This window comes from Ipomoea nil, unplaced genomic scaffold (assembly GCF_001879475.1).
Source record: "Ipomoea nil cultivar Tokyo-kokei standard unplaced genomic scaffold, Asagao_1.1 scaffold3069, whole genome shotgun sequence".
NCBI lineage: Eukaryota > Viridiplantae > Streptophyta > Magnoliopsida > Solanales > Convolvulaceae > Ipomoea > Ipomoea nil.
This window is the reverse complement of record NW_017619497.1, coordinates 2,854,410-2,879,650: the sequence shown is the minus strand read 5'-3', so window position 1 is coordinate 2,879,650 and position 25,241 is coordinate 2,854,410. Positions and strand designations below refer to the sequence as shown.

Below are 25,241 nucleotides of genomic sequence, written 5' to 3'. Positions count from 1 at the left end.
CGAATTGATCCATACCCTCCCATTATGAATTACAATTCAAGGGGGAAAGAAAAGGGGAAAATGAAGAAAAAGACTTTGTTACCCTTGATTATTATTAGTATTATTATTACACAAGGTTATTAGCTTTCAAAAAAAAAATTACACAAGGTCATTTTAGTCTTTATACCACTTCTTCTCTTCTCATTCCCAATAATTTTATTTCTCCTTACCAAATAATGTAATTTGAATTACTATTTTATTACCACGCCCATTTAAGGAATAATTTACATTAAGAATTCAACGTCAGATCAGGTTGGCCTACCAGAAAAGTTGTGGAAATTTAGATTTTTTTTTGAATGCTACTAACTCTATTACATTGTAGTATAACTAGTATCTGTTCATCTATACTTTCTCAACATATTGAAGCATAAAGAGTCAGCACCACCTCTATTGAAACTAGATCTCATGACCTCCTATATGTAAGAATCACTACATGTCATCTGAGCACAAGGTGTTTGGCATAAATTTGAGTTTGATAAGAGGGTATTCTGGCCATTTAATAATTCAGAAGACAATTTTGAACATTTATGTTTTCCAAAAAAAAAAAATAATAACATTTATGGATCGGAACTCGGAACTCAACTCATCGTCAATACTCATCAATGACGTCAAAGTTCATCCCAAATTTCAAACTCGGCCAAAAGAATGAGAAAATGTCTATTTTATCCCTTATCTATATCATTTAGGGCAAATTATATTATGCATCGCGGTGCATAATCGATTATGCACCGCGCATTTTTTTTTTTTAAATGAAAATTAACAGTGTTTATTTCCGCCGTTTCGCACACTTTTGCAAAAAGTAATTCTGTTATTCAGTGTCATTTTGTATACACTGCAGTTTCAGTTGAACACAACTACAGTTTTATTTCGATATAACTATAGTTTCATTCGATATTTATAGACTCAAATATGTGAAAATGTTATTTAATTTTATTTTATATACACTATAGTTTTATTAAAACACAGCTACATGATCATTTTGATATAATTACAGCTTCATTGTACAATATACACTCAAATATGTGAAATGTTATTCAGTTTCAGTTTATATACACTGCAGTTTCATTTCACTATAACTACAGTATCATTTTGATATAACTGCAGTGTCGATTTGGATATACTGTAGTGTCAGTTGGTGTTTAATACACCAAACAAACGGACTCCGTTAACTCTAACGACGGGCCGTTTCTTTACTTAAAGAAACGGCGCCGTATATGGGCCGCGGTGCATAATCGATTATGCACTGCGGTCTATAATATAACAACTGTCATTTAGAGAGAAAAAAAAAATTCTACAATATCATAGGTAAAAAAAAATAGCATTTAAAAAATAATAATAATAATAATAATAATAATAATAATAATAATAAGTGGTCAGGGTATATTTATAATTTTGTTTGCATATATACTGCATTGGTATTTGTATCCCACAAGATAGAATTATGTTAACAAATTTTTAATTAAACTCATTTAAGATTTAAGAGCGATTTCATATTTAAGCAACTTAAAATCTTTTTGTATAATATTGTAATTTTTCTCCCAAATACTGCCCACTAATATAACATTATAATTCTTACTATGTTGAATGGTTGAACATGGACGGCATATTTTTTCATATAACATTGTAACAGTTTTCATATTATTGTTTGTTTGTTTTCTTCTATTCAATATAAATCGAATAGTCAAAAATGAACAAAATTTTAGTTGATATAGCAGTGTAACTAATAATTTGTGTTCGAGTCCCATCTTATGAAAAAATTAATCTGACCGCATTTTGTCTTTTAATTGGGCCGCCTTGATGCGTATAGGAATTAGAATTAGTTTGAGTATGGTACGAGCTTAAAGATACCTCCTACAGCTAGGGCCTGCTCAGGACATCTCGTGGTCTAATAAAAAATAATTTGTGTTTGAGAAAATTCTATTTAAAATGATTTAATTTTTTTTTATGATTATGAAAATTCTTAGTCATTATTCGAGTATATGTAATGGATAATTTTTGTTCATATAAAAGTATAATAATTTATAAATTATACAGAAAATAAACTACATAATTTTTGTGAAATATAAATATGAGATGGATTAGTAGAGCCATGCTGGCACGTATTCAATTTTCAAACGTATAATGTACGTTCAAACTTCAAACCTATATGTTCCACAAACCACATACAAATTTAATAAATAAAGAAAAACAAATTGAAGTAGTCAACTTTTTGTAAGAAGTAATTATCTATCTGATTAAGACATTCAGTTTAGAATATTCAAATATTTTTACTTTTTAAACAATTCACCAAACTTCACAAATTGTATAACTAAGAACATTTATTTTGAACTAAAGGTTGATTTAAAAACTCAGAAAATGACTTTCGCAAGTTATTATTTTAGTGTTTGATTATTCAATGAAAATGTGTATAATACCAAATAATAGTAACTCAAATGGACCCTAAATCTTGTTCTCAGGCAAATTCGAACACTCAAACAACGAAACCCTACCTGATCGTAAACCCAAGGAAAGTTCGAACACCCAAACCACGAAACCCTACCTAAATCTCGAACAAATTCCTACCTAATTCGAAGAAATTGAAAAGCTAGTACGAAGTTAAACATAATCACTTATCGTAGAAAGCTAGTACGAAGGGAGGCTGACTCTCCGAGGAGAGATCTAGTGATGACGGCCAAGGTATGGTGCTTGTAATGGTTGTAATAGAGGTAAGAGCCGGCGTAGAGGACGTAGGTGGAGAAGCCGGTGGAGAGGGTGGTTCGTAGCCCCAAGACATTGTAGATTCAGCGCCTAAGATCCCAAAGACGACGAAGATGGTGTAAAGGGCAGTGTTGGCATTGTTGACGGCGATGGTGTCCACCTAGCCACCCCCGCCCATTGACACGAGAGCGTTGAACATTCCCATACAGCAAAAACATACCAGCCCAATCAAGAAAACCTGAACCACTGGCGAGTTGTACCTCAAAGCCGAGTTTTTTCTTACTGGCTTCTCTGGCCATGGCCCTTTGTCGCCCTTCTCTTCATCTTTCTCAGGTTCCATTTCTTAGATCAGCTGTAATTCTTACACTCCCAAAATTCTTGAAATTATTTATTACCACAAATTAAACAATAATACACAACAACAAAGCAAAATGATTCAAGTCCAAATGAGAAATGGATATTCACAACAGCATAGCAAAATGGTGAAAAGTCATTCCAATTGGCTTTGAGAAGAAGTTAAAAATAAGGGTTGATAAAGAAGACCATCGGAAAGGACAAAAAAGTCGTTCAGTTTCACGGAGAGATAACGTGGATTTTGACGGTGGACTAAAATTGTCCAACGTCTAATAAGTCTGGACAAAATTATTTATGGTGGACTAAATGTGTCCAACCCCTAAAATCTAGGACCAAAAAATGAATTAACTCAATTTATAATAATAGGCTTTCACTATCATTATTGTAATTTTTTTTTAAATACTGAAAATAAAAACGTCACATCAGTCGAAATATGGTATCAATTAATTTTTTTAAAGTCAAATAAGTCATTAAACTAAATACACAAAAAAAAAAAAAAAAAAATCATGAAACGCATAAGATAATCTTACAACAAATTGATCCATATAAGTTAAAATATAGTCATTAACTAAACAAGTTAATATTATATCACACAATCTCATAAATAATGTATTATCTCTAACAATCTCACATTCTGTGAATCAAACGTACCCTTAATCCTTTTTCTTTTCTTTTATATGTATATATATATATTACGAAGTATTTGTTACTTAATATTAACCTCTCAAAATTACAAATTTGAAATTGGGAATATGTATTCTGACAACTCACGATCGAGATAAAAACCCAAAATTTGTTATTATGACATGAGTTAAAAAAGCAATGTCATATTTAACAACCTATCATGTTACAGCTAGCACTGCCATTTTTGAATTAAGCACACAAAATTGGTACCTGAAAAACTTTATTCCAAATATCCTCACATCACTCCAATTACGGAGTATATATTTTGAAAGCCAAAGCAAAGAAGATGTTGAATATGTCAGACTTGATAGACATAAGACATGTGTCCCATATTGGAGGCGTTTTTCTGACGACAGCCGCCTGTACCTGTCGTGCTGGAAATTTGTTCGCCTTTGATTGCGACGTCTTTAACAACATTATTATTTCTTTGTCCATGACAAATTGACAATGACCCCAGAAAAAAAAAAATTATTATTATTTTCATTTTAAATTAAAGCTTTGTTTGATAAATAACTTTTTAACTTAATTTGTAATTACTTTTTTTTTTTAAGAATTAATTTGTAATTACTTAATCAAGACAACTCGTTAAAGTGGGTGTTGAAAATATCCATTTAGTATCTCCACTTTTCTTTTCGAAAACCCAAAAAAAAAAAAAAAAAAAAACCTTTAAAGAAAAAGTGGGAAAATAAAATAGTTTATTAAAGAGAAAATGACATTTTTTACCCCTGAGTTATATAGATGAGATTGCGGAATGTGAGAATAACTGATTCAATTTAACTCAGACAAGCAATTAGAGTCCTATATACATAGCTCCTATTCTATAGGCTAAAGCTGAATAGACTAATTCTCTACCACATATACAAACCATATAATATAAAATAAATACAATTATTTATACTACTAACACACCCCCTCAAGCACAAGGTTGGAGGGTGACAACATTGAGCTTGTCCCGAAGAAGTTGAAACCGCGGTCCTGGTAAGGGTTTGGTGAAGATGTCGGCAATCTGCTCCTTCGTGGAAACAAAGCTAACAATAAAATCCCCGGATGTGACCTTATCCCGGACAAAGTGGTAGTCAATCTCAACGTGCTTCGTCCGAGCGTGGAAGACTGGATTAGCCGCCAAGTATGTGGCCCTGAGATTGTCACACCAAAGGGTTGCTGGCGTGCCCGAGTGGAGACTAAGTTCCCGCAGCAAAGAGACGATCCAGGTAACCTCAGCTGCTACATCTGCCAGGCCCTTATACTCTGCCTCCGTCGAAGACCTTGCTACTGTGCGTTGCTTGCGGGATACCCACGAAATCAGGTTATCCCCAAGAAAGACTGCATACCCACTGGTGGATTTCCGATCAATAGGGCAGCCGGCCCAGTCGGAGTCGGAGTAAGCATGTAAATCTGTCGTTGCCGATGGACGAAGACGTAAACCGTAGTCCTGAGTCCCCTTGATATAGCGGAGAACCCTCTTGAGAAGAATCCAATGATCATCGGTAGGGGAATGCATAAACTGGCACAATCGGTTAACTGAATACGCTAGATCTGGACGAGTGATCGTGAGGTACTGCAATGCCCCAACTATACGTCGATACTGCGTTGGATTCTCAAAAGGAGCGGAGGACGCCGTTGCCGGCCGTGTGACTGAAGCCGGTGTAGCCAGGGCTTTGCAATCTGTCATGCCGGAGCGAGATAGAATATCCTGCATATACCGGCGCTGAGAGAGAAGAAAACTGTCACCAAGTGTGAGAGTCTCGATCCCTAAGAAAAAACTCGGAGTTCCCAAGTCCCGGATCTTGAAAGTCGTGGCTAAGCGGTGTAACAAGACCGTGACCAGACTTGTGTCATTCCCCATCATTATAATATCGTCGACGTAAACTAGCAAAAAAATGCGTGAATCTCCCGAAGTGTAATGGAATAGAGACACATCCGTTTTGGACGCCAGAAACCCTGTGGATATCAAAAAATCGTGAAGCCTCTTAAACCAGGCACGAGGTGCTTGCTTTAGTCCGTAAAGAGACCATTGAAGATGACAGACATGATTCGGCCTGGTCGGGTCTTCATAGCCTGGTGGTTGCTTCATATATACGGTTTCAACAAGATGTCCATTTAAGAAAGTATTATGAACATCTAGCTGTCGTAGAGTCCACCTGTTAGAAACAGCAAGAGAGAAAAGTATGCGCACGGTGGTTAGCTTGACCACCGGACTGAAAGTGTCAAAAAAATCTTCCCCGGCAACCTGGTTGAATCCTTTTGCTACTAGTCGCGCCTTATAGCGCTCCACTGAACCATCGGCTTTGCGTTTGGTGCGAAAGACCCATTTGCAGCCAATGATGTTCATTTGTGGTGTAGCCGGAGTGAGCTCCCAGGTGTTGTTATGTAATAGGGCATTAAATTCCTGATCCATGGCATCCCGCCACTGAGGATGCCCTACGGCCTGAGAGTAGCAGGTTGGATCAGTAGTCGCAGTAAGAGCAAGAAACTCTTCATCTTGACCCTGAGTCTTGTGTCGAGTCCGCATTGTATGCGAGACATGAGGCTTGCCTTGTCCCCGGCCCCGGCCTCTACGGGCCGTAGCAGGTGGTCCCATAGTGATACGAGTTTCTGGTGGAGCTGTTATGGCCGGTGGCCCCGTTTTTGGAGCTATAGGTAACTCCATGGCTAGGGGTGTTGACTGAGTGGCAACTACAACTGGCCCGGCTCCCCAGGGCGTCGCAGTGGAACTCATTGTAGGCTGAGAAGGTGCCGGTAGAGCAAAAGGGAAGACGGATTCATCAAACCGAACATGGCGGCAGATAAAGATCTTCCCCGTGATAGGATCAAAACACCGATATCCCCTAAAAGAGACAGGGTAACCTAGGAAGACACATGGTGTCGACCGATACTCTATCTTGTGCCGATTATAGGGCCGAAGATAAGGGTAACATCGACACCCAAAGACACGAAGAAAAGCGTACGGAGGTTGTGTTTTGTAGACACGATAATGTGGACTTTCAAAATTTATAGCAGAGGATGGTAGACAATTTATTAAATAGGTGGCTGTTTCGAAAGCATAATCCCAATATATTTGTGGGGTTGAGCTTTCAGCTAGAAGTGCCAAGCCAGTTTCGACATTGTGTCTATTCCGGCGTTCGACACGGCCGTTTTGTTCATGGGTATAGGCACACGATTATCTGTGTGTAATGCCTAAATTTTCGAAGACTTTGTGAAGACGTTGATACTCACCCCCTAAATCAGACTGTATGGTTTTGATAGAACGCGAAAAGCGTCGTTCTACCATCACCCGGAACACATCAAATATTTTATATATATATGATTTTAACCGTAATGGGTAAAACCAGCAATAACGCGAGTGATCGTCTACAAACAAAACGAAATAGCGGTAGCCAGTAGCACTAATTACAGGAGACGGACCCCAAATGTCCGTATACAATAAGTCTAAAATATTATTGCTAGTGCTAGAAACCCTATCTAAGGGAAAGCGGGCCGATTTCCCGAGTTGACACGCAGTACACAACTTTGACGAACTGGCATTATTTGTAGTGACGGGACAGTGTTTTAGAGTACGCTGGAGAGCTTGATTGTGGGGGTGACCTAGACGTTGATGCCACACATCGGAGGATGCACGAGCGGTAAGAAAGGCACACGGAGATGGTGGGACCAATAACTTGTATAGGCCGCCGGAGGTGAAACCTTTAAGAAGCACCGCCCGAGTGTTGCAATCCTTCACAAGAAACAGATTTTTGTGAAATTCAAAGTAAACGTCATTATCGTTAGTAAAGCGATAAACGGATAACAACGGTAACGTTAAATTTGGGACGTGTAATATTTGAGACATTGACAAACTTTTAGATTTAGACTTAGATGGGATTACGGTGTGACCTATACGGGAAACACCCAGACCTGTACCATTTCCAATTTTTAGAACATCCCCACCAGTGTAGGTTTCAGAGTGTCCCATCATCTGTTCGTCTGGGGTTGCATGAGATGTTGCCCCGGTATCCGGGTACCACACATCGGGTGTTGTATGTCCCGAATTATCACCTGAGACCGCTACGTTGGCGTGACCTGCAGGACGATCATTGTACCGTTTGTTACAGTACAAGGCCGTGTGTCCGTAAGCTCTGCAGATTTGACATCTCGGTCCGCCACCCCGGCCTTGCCGTCCGTGATTGCCCCGACCACGGTTTTGACGTCCACCACTGCCACGTCCGCCGGAGTGACGGTCCTGCTGGTGATCGTTGCCATGTCGCCCTCGACCAGCAAAGAACGCTGCCGGAGAGCTACTGCCAGTCGCCGAGTCAGCAACGGCGAAGTCGTCTTCATGGATGAATTCCTGCGCCTGGAAGAAGTCGGAGAGCTGCGCCAACGACACGGTCTGACCAGTTGCGGTTAGGGAGTTCGCCATGGTACGGAACTCCGGTCTGAGACCCCGGAGAACGTACAGAATCTGTTCGTCCGGCGAGAGGGGCCTGCCGGCGAGGGATAGTGCCTCAGCGATCATCTGGCACTTCCCTAAATACTCGGCCGGAGATCCAGGGCCTTGGCGGAGGGTCTGGAATTGCCCCAGCAGACTCAAACATCGGGCACGGGTGGTGGAGGCGCACGTCGACGCAATGGCATCCCAGACCTCCCGAGACGTCTGCCGGCCGACTGCGAGGTGCATAACCTCGTCGGACAAGGAGGAGACGATGGTGGAAAGAATCGCCTGGTCCTGCTGAATCCATGCTTCATACGCCGGATTTGCAGTAGTGGTGGTTGTCGTGGTGGAGTCGCCGGTAGTAGAGGTCACGACGACGGTCGCCGGAGGACACGGAATCCGACCGTCGACGTAGCCTAATAAACCTTGGCCGCGGAGGAATGACACCAATTGAGTGCGCCAAAAAAAGATAGTTCCTCATCGTCAGCCGCGTGGAGACAAAATGGTGCGCCGCCGTGAGAGAGTTGACGGCCACCGGAGGTACGCCGGAGGTGGTGGCGACAAGCCGGTCATTGGAGGAGGACGCCATGCTATTGGAACGGGAGTGATGTGTGGTGAATCGAAAAAAAGAGGAAACAGAATCGAACCTTTGGCTCGTGATACCAGATGAGATTGCGGAATGTGAGAATAACTGATTCAATTTAACTCAGACAAGCAATTAGAGTCCTATATACATAGCTCCTATTCTATAGGCTAAAGCTGAATAGACTAATTCTCTACCACATATACAAACCATATAATATAAAATAAATACAATTATTTATACTACTAACAATATACTTATAGCATTTTTTTCCCCCTCAATTATTTAGGTAAGCACATTAGCCCCTCAATTATTCTAAAAGTGGTGCTTTTTCCACCTGATATATTAAATTGACATTTATACCCTTAAAGTAAACATTTTATTTATTTTACTACTACGACAAATTATTGCGTATACGTAGGGATGACCACGGTTCGATTTGAATTGAACCGGATACTAAAGCAATCGAATTAATAGTTTACGGTTATAATTCAGATCTAGAACCCAATATTTAAATGTCAATTTATTAAAATTATGTATCAAAAAAATTGAATCTTGAACCGTGAACCGGCGGTTCCGGATCTGATTCGCGGTTTTGAACCGTCTTTATTTTAAAATTTTATTTTTTATTTTAAAATAGTCTAAATTCAACAATAAATGTATTTTATTTTTTCAATTCGGAACATGAATCGTCCGTTCCGGTTCACGATTTTAATAAACTCTAAATATCGAATTTCGATTCTAAATTGTAATTGGAATATTTCGGTTTGGTTGCTATAGTGTTTGTTTAGTTTGAACCAAATTATGGTCATACTTTGTTGGAGAAAAAAATAAATTAAATATTTAGTTTAAGGGTAACTATGTCCATTTAACATTTCAGGGGGAAAAACGGCCACTTCAATAATTTAGGGGAAAAAAATGCTATAGGTATATAACTCAGGGGGAAAAAGTGTCATTTTCCCTTTATTAAATGTTGTTTAATTATTATTATCTTTATAAATGTAAATAATATTTATTTATTAAATATACTTAATAAATTATTATTATTATTATTATTATTATTATTATTATTATTATTATTATTATTATTATTATTATTATTATTATTATTATTATTATTATTATTATTATTATTATTATTATTATTATAAAATGTATTCATGTCTTTAAATGTCATTTTATGTGTTATCAGTTAACAATCATTTTTAATAAATATTTTTTTTTATAAATATCTAATATTATCGCCAAGTTAACTAATATAATTAGTTAAACACAAATAGAATTCGCTATTCACTAATTGTTAAGAGCATGCATAGTAGAGGTTTTTACTTGGTTCATGGCAAAGAAAAAATTAATTTGAGGTATAAAGTATAAACAACATATGTGGGATGAAATTTTTTGGCAAAATTAACTTCTGCAAAAACAAAAAAATTTGTCAAGAAAAAAAAAAAAAAAAAAAAAAAAAAAAAAAAAAAAAGATGGCAGGTGCGCTTGGCGCACCCGATGGGGCGCTTCAGAGTGGCCGCCACTCTTATTGTTTTGTTTTTATTTTTTTATATCTTTTTTGCCGTTGTTGCAGACCGCAACGGCCCAATCACTATTTTGTTTTTGTATTTTTTTTTTTTAAAAAAAACAATTGTTAAGTTTTTTAGCTTATAATTTTTATTTTTATTTTTATTTTGTTGTTAAATTTTTTAAGTTTGAACAAAAATTTATGCAATATAAATGTTGTATATAATTTTTATTTTTCTTTTTATTTTGACATGTTTAATTTAAATATAATAAAAAATATATTAATTTTTTTTATTTTGACATGTTTGTATAAATATATCATTTATATAAAAAATTTTGATATGTACGCGATAAAATAGTTATATTCTATTTTAATAGTATTCATGCCATTGTAATTTGAATATTAAATCTACATGTTATAACACAACGTTCTCTCTATTCTAACGTTCTCTCTATACAAATTATTATCAGCTACATGTTGTACGTGTTATAACATGTAGATTTAATATTCAAATTACAATGGCATGAATACTATTAAAATAGAATATAACTATTTTATCGCGCACATATCAAAAAGTGTTGACTCAAAAAAAAAAAAAAAAAGAGGTATAACTGTATAAGTCACTAAATAATAATTTCATCCCGTAATACAAATATCAATGCACTATAAGAAAAAATAAATAAAAATATAATATTATACAATACAATTTAAACATGTCATATCTTAGTAAGGGTGTGTTTGGTTGACATGTTTAGCTCTAAGGTATGAGTATCAAAGTAATTGATATTGTTTGGTTGATAGGTTTTTAGAACATTACTATGGATTTCAAATATCCCCATAATTTAAAAACTCATACTCAAATAAAATAAGAGTATCATCCCTTTTCATTCCCTTATTCCTTCTCATCCCTTTTCATTCCCTTATTCCTTCTCATCCCCTTTGATTAGTGCTTTTAGATTTTTGTTTTTATTTTTTTGTTCATATTGCTATTTTGGATATCTTTATATTAAAATCAACTAGTAATTCACCCGCGCGATGCATGGGAAAAAATTATGTTATTATAAATATAAATAAAAAATAGAAAAACTAAAATATTTTAAATTATCTAAAATAATAATATTTTTGAGTTTCCATTGGTCAAGTATTTATTATTTTTATAGAATACAAAATTACAATTAAAATTAAAATTATAATTATAATTATAATTATAATTTTGTATGATTAATATAATCTCTAATTATGTGCATATTCAAATAAACTTATAGAGAGAATTTACATAATTACATTGATTTATTCTTAATTGTATTTCATCGATATTATAATTTTCACAATACGAATAATAACTAAGATAATTATATTTGGAAATCAAATTTCAAATTTTGTATGTGTAAATTTAAACTCTAATTGAACACATTTTTTATATGATTATATAATATATAGCTATTTTATTTTTCAAAAGTATATTTTTTATATGATTATATAATATATAGCTATTTTATTTTTTAAATGTTGTGTTTTTTTTTTTTATAATAAAAGATGTTGTGGCATTAATTGTAACATTAATTATTTCCCAAACCATATAGCTTTATTATATAAAGGATTGTTCTTGATTTTGTGTATTTGTATTTTTAAAATATTTATTCCCATTATAAGATCATACATAACTAAACAACATTATTGATAATCATTCTCATTCCACCCTACTACATACCAAACATGCAAAATACTTTCACTAAAAATCATTACTATTACCAAGTATTTAAATACACATTCCGATTTCGATTCCCATGTACGAACCAAACACACCCTAAATAATTCTTATACTCCATTCATCTTACAGTTGTCTGATTTGGTTAATAACACACTTAAATTGTTTACTATTAAAACTTTTTATACTCCATCTTATGAATTATGATGATGATAAAATATACTCCTATATATATATATATATATATATATATATATATATATATATATATATATATATATATATATATATATATATATTTTTTGAAACTATATAGAAAAAAATTTTTATATACAAAAATGATAAATAATTATTACTAAAAAAGTGAACAGAGAAAATAACACACGTTATGGATCTCATCCACAGCCCATTCAGCTTAGGCTTCTTCAACGTCATAGTACAATTATTATTATTATTATTATTATTATTATTATTATTATTATTATTATTATTATTGTTGTTGTTGTTGTTGTTGTTGTTGTTTTGTAAATTAAAAAAAAAAAAGGTGAATAAAATTTTATTAAATAAAGTTCTTCAGTACAAATACAGGGGAAAAAAAAAAAAAAACCAATAAAACAAGTCTCAACTTCTCAACCAAACAACATAAAAATTGTAAAACTGATTCAATGTACAAATACAAACATAAAATATTAAAACCTAACCCAATAAGAAAATCCAAACATATCCAAGAAAAGGGGGAAAAAATCTTAAAACTTCACAGCCAGAGTGTCACACCAACTATAAATATGCTCAAAATTAGATACGAAAATAATACTTTGGTATTTAAACTTAACATATTTTAAGTCATTAACGAGTTGACTCGATAATATTTGTATATTTAACACATTAACGACTTGTTTTGCCCCTTTAAAATTAGTAAAAGAAGACATTTATATGAATATGTTTGTTTATACAATATCAAAAAAGTTAACTTATCAGTCAATTTTAATTTATTTGATTTGATTAAACATTCAATGTAAGTGTTTGATTAATAAGCTTTTTATAACAGTTTATTGTTTCAAAATGCTAAAATTTAAAAAACTGTTCAAAGCAACTCTTTCGGTCAGTTTTTTGAAAAAATCATTTTGCATGTAATTAACTATCAGCTAATTTACCAAACATTTTTCTATAATCAGTTAATGCTATCAATTAGTCAAAATCACTAACATAATCAACTAACATCTATTTACAGAACACTCACATTGACATTGTCTCTACTATGAAGAAGCAAAAAAAGTCAGCATAAATGTGAGCAATAGAACATAGTTCAGTGAGTTGTTTTACAACCCAAAGGAAAACAAAATGTGAGGTTGTGATACCAAATGTGTTTTCACCATTAATTTCAACCCAAATTCCCTAAAAAGATATAATAATCCTCTTGTCTATGATGATCCAATGACAGCACAGCACAGCTTGTACATTTTTCAAGTTTTGATTAAAAGAACTAAAAATAGCATACAACAAGAATATTCACACACACACACACAACACATTCAAATCATCCTTTCAATTCAACAAGCAATGAAGTCCCACAGGCTGCTGTAAACTCGCAGCCTTCTGTGGATATCCAAACAATACCTCATCGACTATGAGAGGACGGGCAAGAAAACCAGAAAGCACGATCCCCGGGAATCAGTTCACTTGAGGGGAACCGATTTCAACTCTCTCGATTTCTTGTTTTGGTGGTACCTTTTCCTCTTTTTCCTCCGAGATGAACTCTGAACTGTCCTCTGCTCCAGATAACTCGTCTTTAGCAGCAGCCTGAGGATTTTTGAACAGTTCATCGTTCTCTAGAGCGGCAAACTTCTCCTTCGATTCGCCTTTCAGGATCTCAACCACCTCGAGCATTGTTGGTCTCTTCTCAGCTTGGTTTTGAGCACAAACGAGTGCCACGTAGACCACTCTTTTTAGCTCTTCTTCCACGTAGTTTCCATTCAACCTTTGGTCTGCAAGTTCGCTGAATTTTCTTTCGCAGGCCAAAGGTAGGGCCCAGTCCGTGATCGTGCGCTTCATCGTTGCACTCACCTTCTCTATCGGTTTCTTGCCACTAGCGAGCTCTAGTAAAAGAATGCCAAAGCTGAAAACATCGCAGCTTTCTGATGCCTTCCCTAGCATTGCGTATTCCGGGGCAAGATAACCGAGCGTGCCCTTTACTCTGGTGGTCACATGCGTTGCGCCATCGGGGATGAACTTTGCGAATCCGAAATCAGCAACTTGAGCTCGGAAATCAGAATCTAGCAACACATTGCTTGCTTTAACGTCTCTGTGGATAATGTGCGGGGTTGCATGGTGATGAAGATACCTGGAGTATGTTGAAAAATAAAGAGTTAGGTTTATCTATAAGGTTGTGTCTGTTTATGAATAGGTGTCAGTTATGGGTAGTTACTATATATATATATACTATGTTTCTTTGTTAGAAACACAGACAGATAATACAGAATCATACATTTTCTGCCTAACTGGCGGGTGGTGTTATTCTCCACCCGCCAGGCCATTCCATAGTCCAAATTCTAACATGGTATGGTATCAGAGCAGACAGGGAGGATATATCGAAACATAAAGGTAAGGAACAAGGTAATGAATGTCACATATAAAAACTTACGCGATCCCCTCTGCAGAACCAATCGCAATGCTCATTCTCCGCTTCCAATCAAGAAGGCTTTCAGTTGAATGCTGCCCGTGAAGATGAGATAGTAAGCTTAGATTGGGCATATAATCATATACAATTAGACGCTCTTGTCCTTCAGCACAATAGCCCCGTAAATTCAGCAGATTCTTGTGCCTTACTCGGGCCAGTATTTCAACCTCAACAGCAAATTCCATCTCTGCTTTGTTGCTCCACACCTTTAGCCTTTTCACCGCAATCTGCATAAAATACGTCCATAATAAACGATTCCACCTTGCTTTAAAACATCAAAATCTTGTTTATGTAAACCCACAAAAAAAAAATGAATTTGGATTTATCCATTCGCATATCCAACACACAATCTACTAAAACCATTAATAGTAATCACACACAGACATATCGACATATATCAATAATCATATCCCGTGTCATTAATCATGATATATAAAGGGTGAAGGTTTTGACATTAAAGTCCGATAATTCCAGTGGCAGACATATAGAGAATTTTCTTATTTTTGAAGCAAGAGCCTATGAGATCTTCAAGGAAGTCGAGCAAAACACACAGGAATGAACGAGAACAACTAAGCATAATAATTGTGAAAATTAGACGCATCCAAATACAACACTAAAAGATGTCTTTGCAAAGACAAGTATCGAGCTTGTTGTTCTTTAGGTCCCTCACCCGGTTAACAATCCCTAATAAGATTCTTTTTTCATTATCCCTTCTGTCTAGCAATTAGAGTTTTCCCGTTGTGTATCAAATTCCAAATAACACCAGATTTGACGAGCAGTCCATTAACAATCCCTAATGAGGTTCGTTTTCATTTCCCTTCTTTCTACCAATTACCTCAGCAGACACTATAATTCAAGATATCATGAATCTATAAAATAGTTAATAACTAAAATATAAATAGGAGAAGACATTTTGATTACTAACTTGTGAACCATCCCAGAGCTGACCCCAATAAACGCTACCGAATCCGCCTTCTCCAAGCTTGTTGTCATAGTTAAAATTGTTCGTAGCAGACTGCAATTCCTTCAGGGAAAACACCCTCCACGTTGCCCGTTTCTTCGATTCATCCTTCCTGTACAATTCAACATTCTATAAACAGGCTCCTTCCATCTCCATTTTCAATATCCACCAAACTTATATATCCAAATTCCAAAAGAAAACATAACATATGTATACTATGCAAACAAGTACAGGCCTAATTGCTCACTTTTCTACAATATCTAAGCAGCCATTCTGAAATAAAGCATGTTCTGGTTAATACAACAGTGGGTTTTCTGAATTTCCAATTAGGAAATGGGGAAAATCAATAACATAAGTAATTAAGAGGGGAAAAGGGGGAGAAAATGCAGAAATCCAAGAATAGAAAGTCATACCCAGAACCCTTTAGGCAGCAAAATAGTGGGGAAAAGACCATGTTCTTCATCACAACAAAAACACCCAAATTTCCTGTCCCTACACAGATATATGGAACAAAAGATTGATTTTTGATTTTCTGTCACAAAAGAAAATAGCGTTGATTAGAGCACATCTTCCACCAACAGGCTAAACAGCATCAAGAACCAGTCCATGAGCGCTCCCCTTCTGTAAAGGTTTGAACTTTCTCTCTCTAACAACTGTCAAAGTAGACCGGTCAGAGAAAATGAAACTGCCAGCCCAGTTTTTTCAAAAAAAAAAAAAGTTTTCTTTTTTTTTGTGTAACAGCCAAACAGAACCTTCCGATCGAAGAAATTTTGGGTAGAGGAGAAGAGAAAGGTTGAGTAAAGGGAGTGAGAGGGATAGGAGCCAACAAGGTTAGGAGCAAGCTGGTGAGAAAAGAGATTCCAAATACACAAAAACACTATTGCTCTACACTGCTTTTTTGTTCCTGTGTTTTGGTTGAATCCATGTAGCCTGAATATTTAATTACTTTTCAAGTTTGAAATTGATAGGAGAGAGAAAGAGAGAGATTGTGATGGCAGGGTTTGCAGAGTGCAGAAGCAGCAGCCAGTAATAAGTCCACTTTTATCTTGGGGACTTTGTTGTTTATGGTTCATTCAATTTTCGAACTTGTACAGTTGTACACTACCCACTGTTCAAATAGATGCTCGGATTTTGAGGACTACTTGTCTATTTATTACAAGTTCAAATATATGCACTCTCAAATTCTACTCCATTACTTTTATTCTATTTTTATCTTATGGATCCTAATAAATATGTCTACATCAAAAATTTGTGAGAGGGAGTAAAAGTTGGGAATAAGAAATGGGAGTGGGTGCAGTATTTTTCATTTATTACCATGGGCGTAATAAATTATGTGAATATTGTGAGTTGTTACGATAGTCTCCAGATTCTCACTTCTTGCCATTGAACTCTCACACTGAAATAAAATTTTTAAGATGATCGATCGAATTAATTGAACTAGCCTAGTGGGGCTTACCATGGATATCTAACATCAGCACATCGCAACGTTATAAAACACGATAATTTTTTAAAGTTTTTTAAAAGTATTATTGGTGACAAGAAAACTCAAAGTGTGAGAGAACAAAATGAATTTTTTATATGTTAAAAATAAGAGGGGAGATTAATATAAAAGAATAAAGAAAAAGGAATAGTTTTTTATATAAAAATATGAGTTATATTTTTTTAATAAAAACAAGCATATAAGTGGTTTGCTAGACGATTGGAGTGGTTGTTAGTTTAATGACCATTCTAATACAACAATTCATATAAATTTGAAGCTCACAAATTAAAAAATCACATCATTACCGACTTAGAATCGCGCTTATAATATTTTTAAAAAATCAAATTATTGCTATATTATAAAGAGTACTACTACATGTACTCCATATTTCTACTCTTTCACTTTTACTCCATGATGTAATAATTAATGGTTAATTATTAACATATTTTCATCCTGTAAGTTTTAATGAAAATGTCATCAAAATTTTGTGAGAATAGTAATAGTATTTTTCATATGACATAATCATATTCACATTACGTTACTTATTTTATATAAGTTAAACTAAATGTCTCTTTAAGACTATTAATCATGTCACTTATCTTGATTTTATTATAAGAAAAAAAATGTAAAGAAAAGAATTGGAAGAAATGACAATTTTAGTCTAAATTGTACCTATATAATCAGTCCCAATTTTCGTAAGGCATGAATCATAATTTAATAAGGTCATTTTGGTCATTTACCGTCTTTCTTTCTCTTACAAAATGGTTTAGTTAACCTATTTCATTTTCAACTAAAACTTGGACGAGTGTTCGGCGGAGATTGCAGAGGCTCGGGCTATCTTTGAAGGTCTCAAGGTGGCTTGGAGTATGGCAGTGACTAATGTTGTTGTTCAAAGCGATTCAGTTAACTGGATAAACGATCATCTTTTTTACGCTAAAGGAGGTGAAACTCTTAGAAACATCATTTTTTAGTGCAAAACCTGGAAGAAGAAAGACTGGAATGTCAAGTGTTGTCACGTTTTGCGGGAACAAAATCAAATGGCGGATTGACTTGCGAAGGACTATGCTCTGGACTATGAGTTAGCCTTTTTGTATTTTTTCCCCAACGGCCATCTTGCCGATTGTGTCCGTAGAGATAACTTAGGGGTCCCTTACATCCGCGATGACTAATTTGCCGGGCGTGGTCTTCTCCGGTAGAAATAGTTGTCGGAATTTTTTATTTTTTTTTGAATGGCGGTGAACAGTAATTAGCAACGGTCAACGTCAATAATTTATTGGTTACCGGTAAATTGGACTTATTTGACTCATTTTCACTAGTTTGAATGTGTAATTGCACTTTTGTAAAGTTCAAGGACCTAATTGCCCTTTTGAAGAAAGTTCAAGGGTCTATTTGACCCTTTTCTCTTTAATTAAATATCAAAGTTATAATAGAGAATAATGTTATATATTTATTTACCAAGTATTTTATAAATACCATGAAAAAAATAAAAAATAAAAATATAATTAAGTTAATCATATTAACTACTTGGGGATTTGTTGACAACGAGAGTATTCAAATCACACAACAAATTGAAGTGAGAAACTACATCGCAATGTCCTTGTTTGGCAATCAGCAATTAGCAGTTAGCAACGTTCGACTCCTCTTAGTTTTGCCACTTCTCCCACATCGGTGAGAAAAGTGGCATGGGAGTCTTGAGGAGCCTCAAGACTCTAATTTAAAAATTAAGCTTGCCCATCCGTTGATGGGCAAGTATGAGCCAGCTAAACTAGATCTTGTTATTCAAGGAGTCGAAACGGCTCTACGGTAAACGTTTTTTTTTAATTAATACAAAGGTGTTTTGGGGAAATCATTCCCAAAACGCTAAGTGAAAATATTGTAAATTGCAATGTTTGTATTTTCAGTGGTTTGGAACAAATTGTTGCTCCAAAGTGTTGAATAACCAAACACTTTCTTTAGCATTTAGATCTTTGAGTTACATCATATTTATCAACCGTCCAATATCTTTGGGTTACATTATAATTAAAAAAATTTAAATTTTTACTATTTCATCTAAATTCCTTAAATTAGGAATTTCTTTATCTATAATAATTCATTCAACAATAATGGTTGAACTAAATGAATACTGAGCAAAATACCTAAAGGACCGGTACCGTTGATTCATTCATTGATCTTGTATATATGTGCATCCATTAAATATATTAGAACCCTTTGCAACAAAAATACTTGGTTAAATTACTATTTAAAAAAAGTTTAGTAACAATTATAATGAATCTCCTATGTGAATCATTTCATTGTTGAACCCCTAGGCTTCGCAGGTGGTTTGCTTTTGTTTTGGAAACAAGGTCAAATCGACCTTATGTCATTAGGCACACCTCTCAGGCCATCCATGTTAGGGTGAACCGGAGGCCGGAGGATGTGTACATTACTTTTGCTTATGTTAGGCCTAATTTGATGGCTAAGCACAGGTTTTGGGAGGATTGTAAAATTTTTGGAAGCTCCATTCGCAATCCCTGGATCGTCATTGGAGACTTTAATGACATCGCGACTATCGGGGAACAATGAAGAAGTACTTCTGTTAATAATAATTCGCTACAAAGATTTTTTGATGCCTTTAGTCTTTGTGGCCTAATCGATCCAGGGTACTCAGGTCAGAATTACACTTGGTGTCGTTTTGCAGGTAATAGAGTGGTTCAGCTGCGCAGGTTGGATCGAGTGCTTTGGAATGTTAACGCCTAGCACTCCTTTCCGGAAGGAAAAATTATGGTCCTTCCGAGACTCCATTCAGATCACAGCCCGATTATGTTTGTTGAACAAGCTGGTAGGCCGCCGGATCCTAATAATCGACCAATGCGTTTTGAGGCGGCGTGCCTGACAAGAGAGGATTACAAAAAGATCTGGAAAGATGCAGCGGCCCTTGGTGACCATAATATTGAGGCCCTTATCTCTTCAGTTACTAAAGACAACTTGCAATGGAATAAGAAAGTCTTTGGGAACATTTTTAATAGGAAAAAACGTCTGGAAGCTAGAATTCGGGGTGTTCAATTGGCGAATAACTATGCCACCTCTTGTGATCTCCAGTCCCACGAAAAAGAGCTCGCTGACGAGCTCAACATGGTCCTTGACCAAGAAGAAGCTCTTTGGTTTCAAAAGTCCCGTATGGACTGGATTAGAGATGGCGACAGGAACACAAGGTTCTATCATAATTTTGCTATGACTCGAAGAAACAAGAATCGCATCAGATTTCTCAAACCTCACGGGGAGTGGACCGATGACCCTAATATCATATCTACACATATCATCGACTATTTTTCTTCTCTTTTTTGCAGGGTCGAACTAGAGGGAAGCACTGATTTGGTACCAGTCGGGTTGTCCCACAAAATCTCGGCAGTCAGGGCTAACAACCTGCTTAGGAGAGCTTCCTTGGAGGAGGTTAAAAAAGCTGTCTTTGGAATGAAAAAGTCCGGTAGTCCGAGATCGGATAGAATCCAAGCAGCTTTCTACCAGCATTTTTGGGGAGAGGTGAGGCCAATTATAATGAATCTCCTATATTACCTTGTATTCATATACTATGAGTTACATATTTAAATAAACAAATTTGACATTAAATTACTTATTATAAACTTTCCATATATAATCTTGCATTAATATACTTGGGAATTAACTCATTTGTGTAATGTGCATGTAAAACTAATTATATTATATAAATATAAAGAGTGTATTAATTTAAAATTAATTATTAATTTAAACGTTTGCCTAACAAAGAGACAGTATGTGCAACCAAACTAGGGGTCTTCTGGCAAAAGACATTAATGATTTTGTTGATAGTGATCTGGCAAAAAAAAAAGGAGGAGGAGCTCATCTTATAGACATTAATGATTTTGTAGTTTTGTGTTGTGTACGTTCGCACATATATAGAGCCAGGATCAAATGAGATTGAACCACCTTTTTGTGTGAACGTACGAACTACTTATTATATTTATTGTAATATTTGATTATGCATTTGAAAATACGTATTTTTGTAAGTAATTACGATTGTGCATCTTGTGATGTCTGATTGTGTATTTATGTAATTTTATGATTGTGCATCTTGTAATACTTGATTGTGCAGTTCACACGTTTGCATAGGAACATAGGTCATCATTAGATCATGATCCTTTTTGGTAAATGGTTGTTAACTGTTAGTTGATTGAGTTAATTAGAGGGTATAACTAGTTGATGACATTAGCTGATTGTAGAAAGGTGTTTGGTAAATTAGTTGTTAGCTGATAGTTATTTGATATAATTTCTTTTCTTAAAAAATTAATTGAAAAAGTTGATTTGAGCAACTTTTTGAATTTTAGCATTTTGAAGTTACCAAAAGTTAATTAACCAAATACTTTATTGATTTTTTAACCAAGTCAAACAGCTAATAGTGGTCAAATAAGCCAAAATTGATCTATAGACTAACTATTTTACCAAACAAGGCCATATCTTTATGTGTGTGTCTATAACTCCAATAGTTATGTTGTGGAACCGTGTTCACCATGCGCATGGTGAACACGGGATATATCCATAATTTCTAAGCTGTAGATTCATAACATCTATAATGTAGATTCATAATTTCTGTACTGTAGATTCATAATTTCTGTACTGTAGATTCATATTTTCTATACTATAGATTCATAATATCTGTACTGCGAAGATGAAATAATGTGATTGCGAAGAGAAAAACGACGTTAACAACAAATAAAAAAAAAATTATGAATCTATAGCATAAAAATTATGGATCTACTCCTGTATTGACCATGCGCATGGTAAACACGTTTCCACAGCATAATTTGCGCTATAACTCTATATAGTGTTTAAACAAATTAAAAACATAAATCCTAAGGTTTGATGAGGCGAGTAATTAATATGGTCTTTCCTTTCTTTCTTTCTTTTTGCGGTTCGTTGCATCATGTCAGATTACAACATAGGAGCAGTAGTTTTGAAATATGAGTCAGTGAGTCTGAGTTGTTCATTCATTAACTGAATCCAGTTAGGAGTGGGGCCATAAACAAATTGACATAATTATATATGTTGGGTTTTTATTTAGTTGGTTACAGATTAGAAGAATTATAAGCATGATTGATGTTTAGTTATTATTGGGGTGGTTTGTTTGTATGTTCTATTTTATTTTTTTAATTAATTGTTCAATTATTACAAATTATGGAAAAGAAGTATTTTCTTTTATTTTGCAACATTAGCAGGGTATCATCACTAATGTAAGAGCATCTACCATAATAGTTTTTCACAGTTTTTAAAGAATAAAAAAATTATATGTGTTGTTTTTGCACAAACGGAGAAGGTGATTTTTTTGGATATTTTTGTTGTGGAAGTTCTTTGTTGGGTCCAAGTGAAAAGAGAAAATGAGAATTAAATATATTCTGGATGTAAATTTTGGAAAAATAACTCAAAATATCTTCTTCAAAGAAAAAATTCAAAAAAATTTATGTATTTTTTTTTTAGTTTGAAATACTCATGATCCTTTACAAGTAGTATATGTTTTATACTTAATCATTTTGAGCTCAAAAAATCAAAATCTCCACTACTGAAATTCGATCCATGACCACCCATTTAAAATGGTAATAGAAATGACATTACACTACATAATAGTTAGCTACATTTCATTTCTTTATATTATATATATATATATATATATATATATATATATATATATATATATATATATATATATATCAAACAAAATGTAGAAATGTAATATTATAATATACTATGACGTGTCTTACACCATACCACAAATGACAAAACAACCCATTTTGCACTCCACTTGCAGAATTAGGTATGAAAAGAGCATTACTTTAGTAGATAAAACTCATTGATCTTAAGCAATTATTCCCTAATTAACTACATTTTTAATTAATTACAAAACCCGTCTAGAACTCCACCCGACTCACCATGTGTGTGTATAAATTAAATGTAATAGTAAAATAAATACTAATATGTAGTTAATTATAAAAGTATCTATAACTTTAGATAATGTTTTATTATTTTTATATTTAAACTACTAAGTTTATTTTAAAAAATTAACAATTTAATTATTATATTTGGATATTTTTATTATTTTTCATTTTAGCATAATGAATTTTATGATTTTATTATGTATAAGTAATTTAAATATGATTTTTTGTAAAAAAAAAAAAAAAAAAATTAATAAGATGATAAGTAGTGGTGGGTATCTGTAGTGGGCACCCGCATTCAGTCTGGTGGAGTGAGAGTGAGTTTTGAAAAAGTCCAGCCGATACGGGTTGGGGTGGGGGTAGGTGGAGAAAATATAAGGTGACTCAGATAATGGATGTAGCCCTCCCCGACCCATTGTCATCCCTAGTCACGTTGTGAGAGCACAAGAAATTCTATCAACATATTTCATACTTACTAAAAAGTGAAAATATTTATATACTAATCCACACCCACATTTCCTAAAAATGTGAAACAATACAAATTTTCAATGACCTTGTGGTCAAGTGGCATGAAGTGCACTGGAAGCAAAGTAGTTATGCATGGGAAATGTACTAGAAGCAAAGTAGTGGGGGACATATGTGTGGCCAAAATGAAGACTAGCTGATGTCGTACACTTGTCAACCATTCAGAAGGTCCTTAACACTATAAATAGGCGCCTCGCACCCTTATTTCCTCTTAAGACATCATCCCTTGGATCATAATAACCTCCCTAGCTTTAGTGGTTTCTAGTCCTAATTAACCTTTAACCCATATACCAGGGTTTGATTCCTAGACCACGCGCGTTCTGTACTCCCATATGGAGTAGAGTAAATTTCAATTTTGGTCATGTGACTATTGGGGTCTTGTTAATTGCAGTCCACGACTTTCAAAATTGTTAAACGTATACGGCAGTACGACACCAATTTCGGGTGGGGAAAAGCAGTGGCAAACTGACAGTGAGGAGTGACCACACTTAAAAAGACGAATTTGTCCCTCACATTAAACATTAATTGGTTAATTAAGTTTTTCAGGAGAGATTTGACTGATAATTTGGTCGGAGTGACCAAAATTGATAAAAATTGAGTAGTCAAGGTGCTAAATTAACAGTTTTGAAAGTCATGGAATGTAATTAATAAGACCTCAATAGTCACATGACCAAAATTAAAATTTACTCAATGGAATATGTATTATGTATATTAGTCCCTTTATATAAACATTTTTAACCTCAAGGTTTTGACGTTTTGCACAACGTTTCGAAGTCAAAATATTATTTTTTTTTTTAAATACTACTGACTCTGTTATATTGTAGTATTTGTTCGTATATACTTTCTCAATCTATTGAAGCACAAAGAGTTAATGCCCCGGGTTCAAACCTGTGACCTCTCATTTAGGAGAGTCACAGTTATACCACTCAGTCACAATGTCTTTGGCTAATGTAAAAATATTTTATCATTAATTCAAAATATTATTTAGACCAATATTGTACATTGTTCTCTAGATCCTAAAATGGTGGAAGTTCTCTCATTACAGGAGGCCCTAAGTTGGGTCAAACATAAAGGAATGACAAATAGGAAAACGATGCATATACTCCAAGGGAGTAAAACTTCTACTGTATCTTAATTTTATTTGAAGAAGATAAAAAGAAAGTAATAAAAATTATGGTCTACATTTTTCTGAATGAATTAAAGAGTGACATAGGGAGTAGAAAATGGAGTAGAATGTGAGAATACTTGTAGTATTACTCAGACAAATATTACCTTCGAGATGGATTTCAAATTGTTGTTCAGTCAATGTATTCTAATGTTACTATACAACTTACAACTTATCAACGTTCGAAATGATTATTCAGGTAAGAATTTGGTTAGTGCTTTAAATAACGCACAAATAATGTTTGTTAGGATATCTACGGATAAAGTAGATCACTCACTAACTAGAGCTACGTATTCTTTGTCTGATTTTCAGGAATGGACCTTATCTCCACCTTATTTTATTCATGATGTACTTACTTATAATTTGGTTTAGTTAATGAAATACAACTTCATTTTAAAAAAATAATAATAATAATATATTATTATTTTTTGGTAAAGAAAATAATAATATATTATACAATATACTTATATACATTTCGTATATCGAGAAAAATAATAATACGGAG

At 34.4% G+C, this 25,241-nt stretch overlaps 1 protein-coding gene and 1 long non-coding RNA gene across 2 annotated transcripts; one reads left to right on the top strand and one right to left on the bottom strand.

Moving 5' to 3' along the window:
- Positions 1-9,611: 9,611 nt before the first annotated feature.
- LOC109165193 lies at positions 9,612-24,257 on the top strand. The gene is made up of 3 exons (XR_002051500.1): positions 9,612-9,622; positions 19,357-19,360; positions 24,121-24,257. It is a non-coding gene; the product is annotated as an uncharacterized LOC109165193 (long non-coding RNA).
- Positions 13,342-16,675, bottom strand: LOC109165192 (PTI1-like tyrosine-protein kinase At3g15890). The gene is made up of 4 exons (XM_019313853.1): positions 16,041-16,675; positions 15,592-15,739; positions 14,631-14,893; positions 13,342-14,330 (listed from the first exon to the last, which is right to left on the bottom strand). Exons 1-4 carry the CDS (start codon positions 16,088-16,090, stop codon positions 13,661-13,663), a joined length of 1,131 nt encoding a protein of 376 aa, XP_019169398.1. The 5' UTR covers positions 16,091-16,675; the 3' UTR covers positions 13,342-13,660.
- Positions 24,258-25,241: the final 984 nt, after the last annotated feature.

Excerpts from the sequence above, each read along its gene's own strand:
- LOC109165192 (XM_019313853.1), bottom strand. The coding sequence starts at position 16,090 with ATGAAGAACATGGTCTTTTCCCCACTATTTTGCTGCCTAAAGGGTTCT. Across the intron at positions 14,894-15,591 it reads AGCTCTGGGATGGTTCACAA|ATTGCGGTGAAAAGGCTAAA; the intron begins GTTAGTAATCAA and ends TATTTTATGCAG. Across the intron at positions 14,331-14,630 it reads GGTTCTGCAGAGGGGATCGC|GTATCTTCATCACCATGCAA; the intron begins GTAAGTTTTTAT and ends AACATACTCCAG.